Genomic DNA, 17,983 nt, shown 5'->3' on the forward strand with positions numbered 1-17,983 from the left:
AATAGAGCAGTTGCTGATGTCATGTGTAGATGGACAACTCAGGTCACATCAAACAGACTGAGATTCTCTATAGCCTGTGATTAAACTGTAATTATGGGTCTTGTTTTGGGAGCATGTGATGGGAACAGGAAGTAAATAAGCTTCAAGGTGGATACATAAATTATAGGAGAGCGTTGACATTATGGGGAAGGGACTGTCAGAAGCTCTAAGACTGCAAAGCCGTGAAGCTTCATCATCATGTCTATTACCTCTCCTCCTTGCTCCCAGTTTCTCTCCAAAGAGTTCTGAAATTCAGACGCCACATGTTTGGGCTAAAATACATGCTGTTTGTCTTAAAAGTGCAGCATTTTGTTACCTTTTAATTTGAAACCCAGAAATAGCCATAACCACCTGTTTTATATTCTGTTAATAGTCCTTAAAAAAAAAATACAAGTACTACTCTACTGCTGGCAGTCACTGTTTATGAATGGACAGTTTCCAGATGGTTGTTTTGAAATTGTCGGTGTGGAACTGTCTTTATTCCCATAGAAGCAGGGTTGGAGATGCTGGGTGGGATTCCAGGCCAGTGCACAAAAGTCAGTCTAATCCATAATGTACCTGCAGTATAGCAGTGAACAAAGAGAACTCTAGAGCTTGTCATGTGAAGATGTGTTTCTAAGATCCCCAAGGTAGTGTAGATGCCCCAAGGAATGAGCAGACCCTTTGGAAGGTGTGAGGGTACTATATTTAAGGACCCAAGTGAGGGATGAGCGGGAACAGCCCAAGGGAATAGAGGACAGACCCCGGGTTGGCCTCAGTCACTTTGAAATAAGGGACAGTAGAAGTTTCTGCCTCCTTGTTGTAACGCCCTGATATCAGTTTTGACTGAGTTGGTTTCTTGGTCACAGTCTTTTTCTTCCTTTACCACAGAAGCCTCAAGGTTAGTCTCCCTGTTCCTTTTTCCACTTACTCTGCTTATTGAAGGATCATATGGGATTTTAGATCTGGCAGAGTGCTGATCTGACACTTGCAATGTACATATTTGAAAAAATCAGATCCAGAAAGAAGCATTTTGACTGAAGTGCCTTTTGTCCCTAAGGTGCCATCCCTGAAACAGACCTACGTCCGTTTTGTTTTATTTTATGTCTGGCATAAAGTAAGTGGTTGCTTAATGACTGTAAGTTGGATTCCTGGTTTTCAGACATGGTCTAAATATGTTTGCTTCAAAAATGAGGAGCTTCTGTGTCACTTTGACCTTGATATTTATCTGGACCATTTTGAAAGAGTAATTTCCAGAGTTCTGTTAGCTAAGTAAGATGAGGCTATTAAAATTCAAGGTAGTCTTATTTGTGCCTACGTGTGATTATGATTACTGCCCGTCACCCCCTGCCATGAGCAGAATGTGTGCTTTCTAAAAATACTGCTATTGAAATAATTCCCGGGTCCCAAAGGGGTTAAATTGTGAAAGAACAATAGGAAAGGCTTGTCGTCTTTCTTAACATTTGAGATCATCTGAATTCGTAATGTTTCTCTTTCTCTTGTATTTTTGAGAGTCTGAGAGTACCACTCCAAGTCTTTCGAGACTTTTCTGTTAATGTTTCTTCTTCTTCTCCTTCCTCCTCCTCCTAAGTTGACATCTAAGTATGCAGTGTTTTGAGTGTCTTTATAGATTCTGTTCTAATTTTGTGTTTTGTTTGTAAATCAATTGAAAATACCCTTGTTCCTATTGAGTAATTTTCTTCTCACAGCCCTACTCCCCTCTTTATACCTTTAGAGAAAGATGATGCAGGATGAGAGTGGATGGTACATGCTCTAAAGAGACTTATACTAGTATTTCATTAAGGAAAAAAGACTAATGTGTATTATTCCATTGTTCCCAATGGAATAGTGTTTTCTGATTAAGCACACATAACTGGAGACTGTTTAATATCAGTTATTTAAAAAATTCATTTAACAAACAATATTTGAGTGTCTTCACACTGTCAGGCACAATGCTAGGCTCTGGGATACAGCCATGAATGATATCGTTCCTGAGTTAAATGAGTTCAAGTTGTAGTTAGACAAATGGACAACCACCCAGTCATTACCAGCAGAAATGTATGAGGGGTATCACTGAGCGCAGTGGGAGCACAAAAAATACAGGTTAATGGACTTCCCTCGTGGTGCAGTGGTTAAGAATCCGCCTGCCAATGCAGGGGACACGGGTTCGAGCCCTCGTCCGGGAAGATCCCACATGCCGCAGAGCAACTAAGCCCGTGCGCCACAACTACTGAACCTGCGCTCTAGAGCCTGCGAGCCACAACTACTGAGCCCGCGTGCTACAACTACTGAAGCCCGTGTGCCTAGAGCCTGTGCTCTGAAAGAGGAGAAGCCACCGCAGTGAGAAGCCCGCGCACCACAACGAAGAGTAGCCCCCGCTCTCTGCAACTGGAGAAAGCCCGCTCCCAGCAACGAAGACCCAACACAGCCAAAAATAAATAAATAAATGAATAAATTTATTTTAAAAAAATACAGGTTAAGCTAGAACTAAATTGTAAAGGATTAAGAGTTGGACAGGGTGGGGAAGGATGTTGCAGGCAGGAGAAGAAAGTGGTTTGCTGGCATGTGAATTTGGTGCATTCTGAGAATGGGAATTAGTTCTATGTGACAGGTGTGTCTGCGACCAGGAAGTGAATAACTTTCTATATCTATATCAAGGACTCTTCGTTTTATTCATCAGCTGATGGAGATTTATTGAAGGAGTTTTCGAACAGAAGAGTGTCATGGTCAGAGTAACGATCACTTTGACCAGGAAGAATGGATTGAAGCAGTGATCCTGAAGATGTCAGAGACAAATGAAGAAGGGACTCTAGTAATCTGGGAAGGAAGTGGGGAAAGCTTATCTGAAGCAGTGATTTTTATACTTAACCCCAAATTTTAAAATATTGTTTGTTTTAAAACTCAACACATTTTAAAATTTTGATTTAGCAGTAAGATGAGTGAAACATAAACATAGGATATAAGTTTCAGAAAGTTTTACAAAGTGTCAAGTATTACTTCTTTTGTTGATTTCAGCTTTAAATTCTTCAGTTGTTTGCGCAATGCAAAATACTTATGTGCTGACTTACAACTGTGTTTTTCTGGTATTTTGTGTGTGTTTATAGTGTGGAAATGATTATAGCTACTTGAAAATACTGAGTTCTGCCTTAAGTCCCATGGACACCGAGCTGCATTTTCTGCAGAGTTTTTGTATTGGAAAAGACACTTTTACCATTTTCATTTACAATTTCACTAAGGCAGTAAGTTTATAGAATACCCTGTAAACACTCTAAGTATACTTTCAGAAATCTTGAAGCAAGAACTAGGATACTAAAATGCCTATTGTATGTTTAGATAGTTTTTAGGTCATTCAAAATAGATTGTAGTTAGAGAATACACTTATAAAATTACCATAATTAGTAGTATTCATGATTATACTCCAAATTTTTATATCATGATCTTTTTTTTTTTTTTTTTTTTTTTTTTTTTTTATTGAAGTATAATTGCTTTACAATGGTGTGCTAGCTTCTGCTTTACAACAAAGTGAATCAGTTACACATATACATATATTCCCATATCTCTTCCCTCTTGCATCTCCCTCCCTCCCACCCTCCCCATCCCACCCCTCTAGGTGGTCACAAAGCACCGAGCTGATCTCCCTGTGCTATGCGGCTGCTTCCCACTAGTTATCTATTTTACATTTGGTAGTGTATATATGTCCATGACACTCTCTCACCCTGTCACATCTCACCCCTCCCCCTCCCCATATCCTCAAGTCCATTCTCTAGTAGGTCTGTGTCTTTATTCCCATCTTGCCACTAGGTTCTTCATGACCTCTTTTTTTTTTTTTTTTTTTTTTCCCTTAGATTCCATATATATGTGTTAGCATACTGTATTTGTTTTTCTCTTTCTGACTTACTTCACTCTGTATGACAGACTCTAACTCCATCCACCTCATTACAAACACCTCCATTTCATTTCTTTTTATGGCTGAGTAATATTCCATTGTATATATGTGCCACATCTTCTTTATCCATTCATCCGATGATGGACACCTAGGTTGCTTCCATGTCCTGGCTATTGTAAACAGAGCTGCAATGAATATTTTGGTACATGACTCTTTCTGAATTATGGTTTTCTCAGGGTATATGCCCAGTAGTGGGATTGCTGGGTCATATGGTAGTTCTATTTTTAGTTTTTTAAGGAACCTCCATACTGTTCTCCATAGTGGCTGTATCAATTTACATTCCCACCAACAGTGCAAGAGTGTTCCCTTTTCTCCACACCCTCTCCAGCATTTATTGTTTCTAGATTTTTTGATGATGGCCATTCTGACCGGTGTGAGATGATACCTCATTGTAGTTTTGATTTGCATTTCTCTAATGATTAATGATGTTGAGCATTCTTTCATGTGTCTGTTGGCAATCTGTATCTCTTCTTTGGAGAAATGTCTATTTAGGTCTTCTGCCCATTTTTGGATTGGGTTGTTTGTTTTTTTGTTATTGAGCTGCATGAGCTGCTTGTAAATCTTGGAGATTAATCCTTTGTCCGTTGCTTCATTTGCAAATATTTTCTCCCATTCTGAGGGTTGTCTTTTGGTCTTGTTTATGGTTTCCTTTGCTGTGCAAAAGCTTTTAAGTTTCATTAGGTCCCATTTGTTTATTTGTGTTTTTATTTCCATTTCTCTAGGACCTGGGTCAAAAAGGATCTTGCTGTGACTTATGTCATACAGTGTTCTGCCTATGTTTTCCTCTAAGAGTTTGATAGTGTCTGGCCTTACACTTAGGTCTTTAATCCATTTTGAGTTTATTTTTGTGTATGGTGTTAGGGAGTGTTCTAATTTCATACTTTTACATGTACCTGTCCAATTTTCCCAGCACCACTTATTGAAGAGGCTGTCTTTTCTCCACTGTATATGCTTGCCTCCTTTATCAAAGATAAGGTGACCATATGTGCGTGGGCTTATCTCTGGGCTTTCTATCCTGTTCCATTGATCTATATTTCTGTTTTTGTGCCAGTACCAAACTGTCTTGATTACTGTAGCTTTGTAATATAGTCTGAAGTCAGGGAGCCTGATTCCTCCAGCTCCATTTTTCGTTCTCAAGATTGCTTTGGCTATTCGGGGTCTTTTGTGTTTCCATACAAATTGTGACATTTTTTGTTCTAGTTCTGTGAAAAATGCCAGTGGTAGTTTGATAGGGATTGCATTGAATCTGTAGATTGCTTTGGGTAGCAGAGTCATTTTCACAATGTTTATTCTTCCAATCCAAGAACATGGTATATCTCTCCATCTATTTGTATCATCTTTAATTTCTTTCATCAGTGTCCTATAATTTTCTGCATACAGGTCTTTTGTCTCCTTAGGTAGGTTTATTCCTAGGTATTTTATTCTTTTTGTTGCAATGGTAAACGGGAGTGTTTTCTTAATTTCACTTTCAGATTTTTCATCATTAGTATACAGGAATGCAAGAGATTTCTGTGCATTAATTTTGTATCCTGCTACTTTACCAAATTCATTGATTAGCTCTAGTAGTTTTCTGGTAGCATCTTTTGGATTCTCTATGTATAGTATCATGTCATCTGCAAACAGTGACAGCTTTACTTCTTCTTTTCCGATTTGGATTCCTTTTATTTCTTTTTCTTCTCTGATTGCTGTGGCTAACACTTCCAAAACTATGTTGAATAATAGTGGTGAGAGTGGGCAACCTTGTCTTGTTCCTGATCTTAGTGGAAATGGTTTCAGTTTTTCACCATTGAGGACAATGTTGGCTGTGGGTTTGTCATATACGGCCTTTATTATGTTGAGGAAAGTTCCCTCTATGCCTACTTTCTGCAGGACTTTTATCATAAATGGGTGTTGAATTTTGTCAAAAGCTTTCTCTGCATCTATTGAGATGATCATATGGTTTTTCTCCTTCAATTTGTTAATATGATGTATCACGTTGATTGATTTGCGTATATTGAAGAATCCTTGCATTCCTGGAATAAACCCCACTTGATCATGGTGTATGATCCTTTTAATGTGCTGCTGGATTCTGTTTGCTAGTATTTTGTTGAGGATTTTTGCATCTATGTTCATCAGTGATATTGGCCTGTAGTTTTCTTTCTTTGTGACATCTTTGTCTGGTTTTGGTATCAGGGTGATGGTGGCCTCGTAGAATGAGTTGGGGAGTGTTCCTCCCTCTGCAATATTTTGGAAGAGTTTGAGAAGGATAGGTGTTAGCTCTTCTCTAAATGTTTGATAGAATTCGCCTGTGAAGCCATCTGGTCCTGGGCTTTTGTGTGTTGGAAGATTTTTAATTACAGTTTCAATTTCAGTGCTTGTGATTGGTCTGTTCATATTTTCTATTTCTTCCTGGTTCAGTCTCGGCAGGTTGTGCATTTCTAAGAATCTGTCCATTTCTTCCAGGTTGTCCATTTTATTAGCATAGAGTTGCTTGTAGTAATCTCTTATGATCGTTTGTATTTCTGCAGTGTCAGTGGTTACTTCTCCTTTTTCATTTCTAATTCTATTAATTTGAGTCTTCTCCTTTTTTCTCTTGATGAGTCTGGCTAATGGTTTATCAATTTTGTTTATCTTCTCAAAGAACCAGCTTTTAGTTTCATTGATTTTTGCTATTGTTTCCTTCATTTCTTTTTCATTTATTTCTGATCTGATCTTTATGATTTCTTTCCTTCTGCTAGCTTTGGGGTTTTTTTGTTCTTCTTTCTCTAATTGCTTTAGGTGCAAGGTTAGGTTGTTTAGTCGAGATGTTTCCTGTTTCTTGATGTAGGCTTGTATTGCTATAAACTTCCCTCTTAGAACTGCTTTTGCTGCATCCCATAGGTTTTGGATCGTCGTGTCTCCATTGTCATTTGTTTCTAGGTATTTTTTGATTTCCCCTTTGATTTCTTCAGTGATCACTTCGTTATTAAGTAGTGTATTGTGTAGCCTCCATGTGTTTGTATTTTTTACAGATCTTTTCCTGTAATTGATATCTAGTCTCATAGCGTTGTGGTCGGAAAAGATACTTGATACGATTTCAATTTTTTTAAATTTACCAAGGCTTGATTTGTGACCCAAGATATGATCTATCCTGGAGAATGTTCCATGAGCACTTGAGAAAAATGTGTATTCTGTTGTTTTTGGGTGGAATGTCCTATAAATATCAATTAAGTCCATCTTGTTTAATGTATCATTTAAAGCTTGTGTTTCCTTATTTATTTTCATTTTGGATGATCTGTCCATTGGTGAAAGTGGGGTGTTAAAGTCCCCTACTATGATTGTGTTACTGTCGATTTCCCCTTTTATGGCTGTTAGTATTTGCCTTATGTATTGAGGTGCTCCTATGTTGGGTGCATAAATATTTACAATTGTTATACCTTCCTCTTGGATCGATCCCTTGATCATTATATAGTGTCCGTCTTTGTCTCTTGTAATTGTCTTTATTTTAAAGTCTATTTTGTCTGATATGAGAATTGCTACTCCAGCTTTCTTTTGATTTCCATTTGCATGGAATATCTTTTTCCATCCCTTCACTTTCAGTCTGTATATCATGCTCTTTTTATGTGTATTTTGCCAGTCTCTTTTCCTTGATTTGAGCTTAAATAGACAAGTATTAATTGACATTTAATTTAAAAAACCTGAATTGTAAATAACCTTGTGGCAAAAGATTAGCCTAGTAAAATAGGAAAAAAGAGATAAGAACCCACTCACATTTAAAATATTAACCATCTGAAACATTCTTATTTTATAGACATGTACATGTATATAGGTTACAATTCTGTGTTGTACATTATTTTTTCTACTTTTGCTCCTGTTTTTTCCTATGGAATTTCCATGTGTTAAACACATAGCTCACATATTTATCTTATTTACATGCTTGCTTTTTCCTATTGGCATTTAAAAGGCTTAAGAGCATGGCTGTATCTTGTTGGTCCTTGTATTCCTGCATAGAGTCTGAGACTAAATGAAATTTTAATGCATTATATTTTCCAGGTGTTCATGATCTTTTTATTTGTCCCTTCTGTTTTTTGGTTTTTTTATCATTATCATTCATTGCCTGGATTGTATGGATAGAAACTTTAAGTAGCACAAATGTGGCCTCTCTTTGCATCCTGATGTGAGCTACTGACCCCTCCTCCTTTCCATTCCCTCCTGCCAGTCACCACGATTCCGTATGTTTTTCCCCACCCAGTCATTCTCCTGCCTGAAGGCTTCCCAGTGCTTCTCACATTCTGCAACGGGTCCTCTGGTCTCATTCTCATCTTTAGCAGGATTACCTCTGCCTGTCAACAAGATCCTGTGCTCCAGTCTTTTTTTTTTTTTTTAATTTATTTATTTTTGGCTGCATTGGGTCTTCGTTGCTGCACGGGCTTTCTCTAGTTGCGGCGAGCGGGGGCTACTCTTCGTTGTGGTGCGCAGGCTTCTCATTGCGGTGGCTTCTTGTTGCGGAGCACGGGCTCTAGGCGCGCGGGCTTCAGTAGTTGTGACACACGGGCTCAGTAGTTGTGGCTCACGGGCTCTAGAGCGCAGGCTCAGTAGTTGTGGCACACGGGCTTAGTTGCTCCGCGGCATGTGGGATCTTCCCGGACCAGGGCTCGAACCCGTGTCCCCTGCATTGGCAGGCAGATTCTTAACCACTGTGCCACCAGGGAAGTCCCCTGTGCTCCAGTCTTATATTAAAAACAAACAAACAGAACATGGTTTCCCCAAAATGCTGTATTCTCTATCACCTCCGGCCTTTGTACCTCCTCTGTGGGCACTTGACTGAGCAGGCAGAATCACTGCCTCTTGTTTCCTCTGTGCTCCATGACACTTCTTTCATTCAGCAGTTATAACTTGTATCAAGCTGTATTATTTGTTTGTTTGTGTATCAGTCTCCCCTACTAGACTTTTTACAAAGACCTGACCTACTCCTTCTTAAATCCTCAAGGCCTAGCACAATCCCCAGCACATGGTAGAGTGTCATGATAACCTTTAAAGTGGAGCTACTCAATTTGTCTAGGATTATCAAAGTATGAAAAGAAAATAATATGTAAACATAGAGACATAAATATTTAGATCTAAAACGTATGTGTGCCTAATAGGCAAAATAGGTTATTGTGACATCTCATAAGGCATCTGTGAAGGTATTCCAGACAGGACAATTAGAAGTGACTATCTGGAAAATCAGAATTTTAAGGGGCCATCTGGGACACATTTGGGGTTAGATAAACCTGCATCTATTTTGAATATCCCCAGAATTCGCTAGATGACCCTATACATTTATAAAAATTTGCTGAGTAGAAATATATTCCAAATAACACTCAGCATAGGCATTAAAAAAAGATTAGACTGTGGAGAACCTTAATATAGATAAAATCAAAGAAAGGTAACACTTTCCAAGATTATGATAGCTGTACACTGGTGCTCCTTTGTTCAGGTGCATCATTAGTGTGACGCTGGTCGTCAGCATAAGAAAATACAGCGCAGAATGGACTCACAAAAATGTCTGGAGCCTGGATGAGCATTTTCAAATGTGTGTTTCAAGTGTAGAGACTCCTATCAACATCTTCTTAGTATAACACTTTGTATATGAATCTTTTGAGCATTGCAGGTATAAAGGACCTTTCAGTTTTTTCATTAAACACAGAAACTGTATGATTTTAGTAATTCTCTTTTAATTTCAAAAGAAACTGTGGTTTTTATTTTTCAGTGTTGAAAATGAGCCCATGAGCACAAGTCAGAAAAAGGAAAATGTGCTTTCATCAGAAGCAGTAAAGGTATAGTTTTAAATTAATATTATTTTATATCAAGCAAATATGTTTATTAGTTTCTGCTGTTTCTTATTCTTTTAGATTCTGTCATCTCATTTTCCGTTTCAAAAAGAGCATAAAGTCTTATTATTTTATGTGGAACTCCAGCCCAGCTCTACTGGACATTTGCATCTTGGGGTGTGGGTAGGGGGAGAGGACTGAGGAGAGACTTGAGGCAGTGGTGCTCTTGCCCCAGCCTAGCCACTAACCAACTGTGAGGCCTTCGGCTGAGGCATTTAACTTCTTTGTGCCTTGGTTTTCTAATCTGTAAATTGGATCATCTGACCTCCACAGTCTCTTTTTCTCTAGGGACTTCTTTGATTTATGCTGTGTTTTCTCAAATGCTTCTGACAACTAAGAGTGCTTTTGAGGGCGTAGAAGTTAATGACATGTTCGTACATGTCATTAGTATGTGATGATATGTTTGTCGGCTCATATATGAACTGGCTTTCCCTGCATCTATAGGACAAGCATGAAAAGAGTATAAGGTACACTTCTACACAAATAGTTACAGAAAATTGTGATTAAAAATCCTGGAAAACCACTAAACCTTATAACATTTCTTTTTAGTCATAAGTGATTTTGTAGAAATTGGATGTTTGTGTTGTTTGGGGATGTGAGGCCAGGTAGGTGATCAAGTTTTGGTAGCTGTCTCCCATTCACTGAGTTTGGTCCCAGTTACTTTCTTTTTAAACGATTTATGACAGTCAAGGAGAAAGCTTGTGCTTTCCAGGGATTTCTGGGTGCATTAGCTTGGTCAGTGGAAGGACCAGAAAGTCATCTGAATTCTTCATTACTGATATGGGGACTCTTAAACATTATATGAGATCCAAAGACCTTAAATATGGTAAAGACAAAGCTGTATTCATTCTTTATTCCCTCCTTCTCCATCATAGTTAGCAATATAAATATTTTTTTGAAAGAAAAAAAAAAATCAGAATCTGATTTTTTTTTTAAAACTTTATTGAAAGAAAAAAGTCAGGATCACCTTGCTTCCCTTCCCTTTCTTCTTCCTTTGTGAATTTGGCTACTAAATCCTGCTCCCAGGTTTTATAACACCTGCTACCTATTCTGTTTCAGCCAGTCGTTAGCCAGCTTGCTGGTTTACCACTGCATGGGCTCTGTAGCTTCCTCCCTCTTGCTCAGTTTTTACATGTCCTGAGTTGCCTTACTTCAAGATTTTTCCTTCTAATTCTATACGTGCAACCTTGCTCTTGAGTTGCTTCGCAGGAAGTACATATGTTACTTCTGAGATCTCAAACTTCAAAGTTGCTTTGGCTGCCAGCTCTTGTCATTCTCTCTCTTAATCCCTCATTGCCTCTGCACCCACCCTTGAGCTTCAGAGAACCTTCATGTTTTCCCTGCTCTCTTCTCCTCTCTTGGTCTCTACTTGTTTGTCTACTTAGCCTGGAACTGATATGTAACACTTCAGCTATTAATCTCACTGAAAGAAACCTTTAGTCTTCAGACTTGGCCCTCAGACTTTAATTTCCAATAGTCCTGCTTTCCACCTGCAGAGTTTTGCTCCAGAAAGTTACATCTTTGTGGCTTCAGTGTCTATGTGGTGGCAAATATAGTGGCTGGGCCTCCCATGATTATGATCTTTTCTATCCATTCTTAGTATCTTTGTTTGAGTGCCCAGGATAATTTCAGTTTGGGATTTGGGCCCCCAAGTAAACAGGGCTCATGTTGTGAAACTGTTTCTCTTATGGTTTGAGGCCTATAGGATTACTTATACATGGGCAGTTTTGTTAGCCCATGATAGAAAGGGCACCATGGCACTCTCACTGGGGTAGTGTGAGCATTTTGGACCATGTAACTGTATTTTTTTTTTTTTTTTTTTAACTTTCTGGAAATTATTGGTAGGATTTCCTCAACCTCGCTACACAGACCCAGTTGTTCTGGGACCTGCTGCTGCCAGGCATCAAAAATACTTACATTTTGCAGATTATATTCCATTATAGGTTATGACCGGATATTGGGTATAATTGTCTGTGCTATACAGTAAATCCCTGTTGCTTCAATTAAAAAAAGAAAAGAAAAGAAAAAAGTACGTATTTTGATAATATCAATAGTCAGCTGCATACCTAGGGGGAAAGAAAGGTTAGCAACAATATCTATGATCTTATTATTTTAAATAGTCTCATTTAAAGTTTTTTATTTAGCAATTAGCATAAAACACGCATTTACTTTATTTGTAACGAATGGTTTTCTGAAACATAGCACTCCACTGTAATGTGACATTTCTTGCCATGCTTCCATCTTCTTAACCTGAATTTTATGATAATGCCTTCCATGATAAGGAAAAATGTGTACCATTTTTCCTCTCCAGTGTAAAATGTAACAGATTTATGTATAATGAATGTTTTTAGTGCATTTCTTTTTGTATTTGACCTTGAGATACCAAATCAAGATATTGATTGTTTTGTTACAAATTTAAGCTACAAAAAATTAATTATATGTTTCAAACAACTAGAGACTGTAGAACTTTATATTATCTTTGGACATAATTAGATTCTTAGTTCTTAAAATATCATTTATACGCTATACAAATTTTGCTGTCTTGCTAACATTGGAATCTGTTTCTTACATGTGCATCTACCGTTCCACTGAAATATATATTTCTTCTATGTTAATCAGTTTTTGTATCTAGCTGGCAAAATTCCAGATATTTAGTCCATATTCTGTGTTTATTTCTCTATAGGGAATGTAGATTCTTGTCTTGCAGCCTTAGACTCTTGCTGTGTTCATGTCTACTGTTATTTAAAAGAGAGGGAAGGCATGTTATAATGCCTTGCTCCCTTCTGCCTGCTTCAGAGGACTATTCATCCCTTCCTGCCTTCCAAGGCTAAGCTCCCTAAATCCCCCTGCTAGTGGTACTGGTCTCTAATTTCCCACCTTCTTTTGGACTTCGCCTTGCACTACATCCATCTCTCCATCTTCACTGGCTTCCTCTATTTCTCTCTAAATATATAAAATTTAAAAAAATATTTTTTTTTCCTTTCATGGGTCTGGTTTCCTTTCAGGCTATCATTTCATTTTACTGCTACCTTTAACTCAAAGATTTCTTATGAAAGTTTGTCATAATCACTGTTTAATTCTTAATGCTTTCTAATCTGACTCTGGTCTCTCTCCTGGTTCCCTTAGACATTGGAAAACCAGTACTGTGCCTGCCATACATTGTCATAGTTGTTAAATGAGTGAGAGTCATTCCATGAAACCCTGACCTCTTGCTAACATCAGTGGCCTTTTCTTAGTTCTTATTGTATTTAACCAGTTGAGACACTTGATTTTCCAAGTCTTGTCTCCTTTCCAGAAAGTTTCTTTTTTATATTTGCACTTATGGTATTGTACATTCTTGTTTCAATTCCTGCCTCTGGCCATTCCCTTCTGTTTCCTTCACTGATTCTCTTCTGGCTAAATTACTTTTCATGTAGATGTTTCTCAAAGTCCTCAACCCTCCTCACCATCAGTCCTTCAAAGCAGTATCTTCCAATCTTATTACTTCATCTTTTGGCTCTCAGATCTCTACCCGACATCCCTCTTGAGCTCTAGACTTGATTGTCAGAGTTCCAGACATTTCTGCATGGATGGCCTTTGATACCGCAAATTCAGTCTGCCCGAAAGTCTCAATATTTTCAGAGATGTTCTCTCTATATAAATTTGTTTGAGAGATAGAGGTGTTGGGAGGTAGGGAGGATCGTTTAACTGCTTGGGATGGAGGAAGAGCCCTGGGGGTCAAGTACTCCATTTGGAGATTTTCAACCAAACTCTGCTCTTAATCCCGTGTCTCATATTGCCCTAAGTAGTACCTAGTGTCTTCAGATCCTGAGCTTTTCCAGGTGGTCTGCTGACAGTCTGTCTGTAGATTGTTTCCCCCTTATGATCAAAGTTCCCTGTTGCAGACACTTGGGTGGAAGCTTCTTCTGGTCAATTACCATGTCTTCATCTGCTTTTGCCTTCTAAACTTTTTCTGAAATCTCTTATCTGCTAATATCTACTCTCTTCCTCTCCTTGTATTTATAACTTAAAAATAAACCTTTTCTGTCATTTTAGAGTGTTTTGTACAAGAGAAGAAATCAGTGTGTGTGGTTTATCTCCAGTGTTAATCAGAATTCTTATCTCTTTTTCTCTTTATAAATTTATTTATTCATTTATTTAATTTTTGGCTGCAGTGGGTCTTTGCTGCTGCGCGTGGGCTTTCTCTAGCTGCTGAGAGCGGGGGCTACTCTTTGTTGCGGTGCGCAGGCTTCTCATTGCTGTGGCTTCTCTTGTTGCAGAGCACAGGCTCTAGGTGCACGGGCTTCGGTAGTTGTGGCTCACAGGCTCAGTAGTTGTGGCTCGCGGGCTCTAGAGCGCAGGCTCAGTAGTTGTGGCGCATGGACTTAGTTGCTCCGCGGCATGTGGGATCTTCCCGGACCAGGGCTCGAAGCTGGGTCCCCTGCATTGCCAGGCGGATTCTTAACCACTGCGCCACCAGGGAAGTCCAGAATATTTATCTCTTAATAGTTGAGGAAAGTGAATCTCAGAGAGATTGTCACTTGACAAACTCATATTATTATTGAGAAGAGGCAGGAGAATTCAGATGCAGTTCTATACCATAGTGCTTCCCATTTGTGAACTTAATTTGTAAGATATACTTATAAACTTAATTTACCAAAAAGAAATCCTATTAAAAATTAAAAGAGCTGTGGCAGTAAGTCTGTTTTCAGAATGAGTCATGAGCTAAATAAAATGAATTAAATCTGAACCATAGGTTATAGATTTTCCAAACCAGGCCTAAATAACTTGACGATCATTAGGCTTGTTCTCAGTAGCTTGGCGTCTGCTTTATATAAAGTTTAACTCTTGCCCCATTTTAGAATTGTTGCTCATAACTGATCATACAACTTTGGTGAAGGTTCTGGTATTTTTTAAGAGATGTCTGGTTGCTATATGCCTATGATGTTTCTAGGGACAACCGAGGAGTGTCAATCTAGTGCATATTACTGTTAGTTGTTAATAATTCATAACCCTTATTTTTAATATTATCATAAATAATTTACTAAAAAGAGCCACGCTTTTTTTTATAGTTGCCACTGTTCACTGATATGTAAAAATGGAAGAATTGTAGTTCAAGAGTATCTCACTGAATAAAAATAGTCACAAATTGTTCTTTATATCAATGCCTATATTGAGGGTACAGTACTGTTTAGTAAGGTGAATATATTAAATTATGCATTTGTTTATATTTTGATTTGTGTAACTCTTCTTTCCTTATTGGTCTTTTTCAACTCTTTTTTGGCCAGAGGTGAAATGGTAGTCAAATTTAAATATATTAAATGTTTGCATGGTTAGGAGAAATTTAATTACTGAACTAATTTTTAAAAATAAATTATAGCCTTAATGCATGCTTGCTGTCCTTTTTTTCTCAGTGATACAAATAGCAATATGACATCAATTTAATATCAAGATTTAAAAATTTTTCTTTTTCAAACACGGGAACTCTCTTTTTAAAAATTTCAACTATAGTTGGACTTGGAACCCCGTATATAAACAGATTCAAGCAATGCTCCCCTGTTGATGATGGGGATGAGTAGCCTGGAGCCTCAGAGTCAGCCACTATTCCCTTCCTCTGCCAGCCATGACACCTCCTTGGAACAGTTTTAAAATTACACGTGCAGTGATGGAAAGAACACAGTCTTTGGAATCAGACATATCTGGGCTTAAATCCCAGGTCTCCATGTGGTAGCTTTCTAACCTTGGAAAATTTACTCAACCTCTCTGAACTTTGGTTTGCTGCTCTGTAGTGGGAGGTGTCAATCCTTATTTTATAGAAGTGTTTTAGAATTAACTGAGATAACATGTGCTGCACTGCACGATACCCAACACAATTTAGGTACTGAGGAAAAGAGCTGTCTTCTTGCCATATACAGTCTGACTACAACTTAGAATCTAACTCTTTGCTTAAGAATGGTGCTGACTTTTTCTGGGTGAATAGTATGGAAATCAGCTATTAGAAACATTGATTCTCTGTAACATTTGAAAAGAAGACATACATGAACGTATGTATGCACATTGAACTTTAGCTAGAAGTCAAAAACTCTCACCCTTGAGTGCTTCTATAAAGACTGGGTGCTGTCAGGGTGCCTGAAGTGGAGATTGCACTGCATGTTACTGCGCCATTCACATGACCAAAGGGGCTGCCAGGGCTTAAGCCTGTTGATATGGCTGGTGGTGCTCTGGGGCCTTGATATCTCAGAGTTCTTGGATGTTGAATGTATCGCATGGTATCTGGTTTGATTTGCAGCGGCTCCAACCTCTCATAGACCTGGAATAGTCCTACTTTGTGCTGTGGTGGCGTACCTTATGAAAATGGAAACTGGGGATGAAGGCTCATGTACATACTCTAGATTTTTGTGAGTAAATTTGCCTCCCCAGGTGCCAGATACTGATTTGAGAGCTCCAAAAGGCTCTCATAGAATTAAAAACATTTATTATTCTGGCCCAGTGTTTTCGTTGGAGAAGTGTTTATACCATAACAAGAAGGAATGGTTTCCCCCTACGTTATGTCATCTTGTTCTTTTCTCTTCTCACCTTACACACCTGCCCTGGTTGATTTTACCTACATCTTAGCCAATGACAAAAATCACATCTGTCCCTCCAGCCCAATGTGTTCTCCTGAGCTTCAGGGTGATGGAGCCAATTCTTTGATGGACCTTTCCTGTGAAGGTCACTGACTATGAGATTTGATTTACTCAAAGTTGAATTCAGTGTATTTTATCCTAATTTCCTTCTGTTCCTGTATTCCCGGTCCTGCTGAAAGGTGCCACCAGTTACCCAATCTTGATATCAGGGAATGATTCTGCCAAGTAATGTGTTATGGCCAGATATCTTAGGAGAAAACTAACTAGAATTGTCTAGTAAGCAGCTGGGTTTAGTTTATGAATGCCAGATTTTGGTAACTGTAAGTAATCTAGGTAATAGTCCTACTCGTGCTGAAAGCAAAGTTGTTTGCCCTAACCTTGTGGTGACAAGGAAAAATAGGGTGTTAGAGTTGTTTATTGGAAGAACACACACACACACACACACACACGCATGCATGCACGCACGCATATATGTAGGCAGTTTCCATTCTGAAAAGCTTTTGAGTTGTAGTAGGAATTTCCCAGGCAAAGAGGGCAAGGGATAAATGGTCTCAGCAGTGGTAATAGCTTTGTGCAAAGACATACCTGTAGTAAGAGAAAGAGGAAGCAAGAGGGGAGGGGGGAGAAAATAGGCTCCCGTGACTGCCTGGGACCGCATATGGTGACATTAGGCACTGTGAGCGTTGCGAGTGACAAGAGATCGAATCAGAGAGGGGCTAGATCCACCAAGATCTTAAATGCCATGCTAGGGAGTTTAGATTTTATCCTGACAAGGGTGCACAGCCAATGGAGGCCTTTAAGGATGATTAGATTTGAAATCTAAAAGATTGCTTTGGCTTTTGTCTGGAGAGCAGACTGGGGAACTTTAGGAATGGAAGCAAGGAAACAAGTCATTCATTGCTGGCAGTATTCTAGGAGAGAGGTCATGGTGTCCTGATGTTTCATCTGACTTTTTAACAAGTGGGAGTGTTACAGTTTACAGAAAATGGAAGAATGGAGACATAGCATGATTAAGTTCAGTTTTAGATGTATTGAGTTTGAGGTGCCAGTGAAGCATCCAGGTGGGTATGGATGTTGGGTTGATCGTTGGATATACAGTCTGAGTTGAGAATACAAATCTGGCAATCATCTGATTAATCTGTGAGAAATGAGACCTCATAAGAAGATCATGAAGGTAAAGTAGCCCCGGGCTGGAAGTTGGAGAAACATGATATGTAGGGAATGGCTAGAAGGATGTGAACTTGAAGGAGATGGAGAGAGCATTAAGAGAGTTAGAAGGGAAACCTCAGGGTGATGTCATGGAAGCCAAGGAAGATTGGTTTTCAGGATCATATTCAGTCTCACCTCCTGTAGACACATCATATGAGACCAGGGCAGAAAAAAAGTACATTGAATTAGCAAGTAGGACCGTGTCTCTGAGAGATCGTGGTCAGAGCACAACTGGGGCAGAAGCCAAATTGCAGGGGCTCAAGGAGTCACTGGGAGGAAAGGGAAAGAAGATGGTGAGGGTTGGTGACTCCTTTTAAGGAGGTTGGTCGTGAAGGCAGAGGAGAAGGCTGTCCCTGGACTTAGACTTTTGAATG

General features: G+C 38.8%; 1 protein-coding gene across 4 annotated transcripts in view; it reads left to right on the top strand.

The window, feature by feature from the left end:
* CRYBG3 (crystallin beta-gamma domain containing 3) overlaps positions 1-17,983 on the top strand; it is a 115,943-nt gene that overhangs the window by 10,781 nt on the left and 87,179 nt on the right. For all 4 annotated transcript variants that reach the window (XM_061194038.1, XM_061194042.1, XM_061194040.1 and 1 more), the window contains exon 2: positions 9,675-9,741. In XM_061194038.1, coding sequence (XP_061050021.1) covers positions 9,675-9,741 — 67 coding nt within the window. The remainder of the gene's footprint in view (positions 1-9,674; positions 9,742-17,983) is intronic.

The sequence above is a fragment of the Eubalaena glacialis genome, chromosome 6, assembly GCF_028564815.1.
Source record: "Eubalaena glacialis isolate mEubGla1 chromosome 6, mEubGla1.1.hap2.+ XY, whole genome shotgun sequence".
NCBI lineage: Eukaryota > Metazoa > Chordata > Mammalia > Artiodactyla > Balaenidae > Eubalaena > Eubalaena glacialis.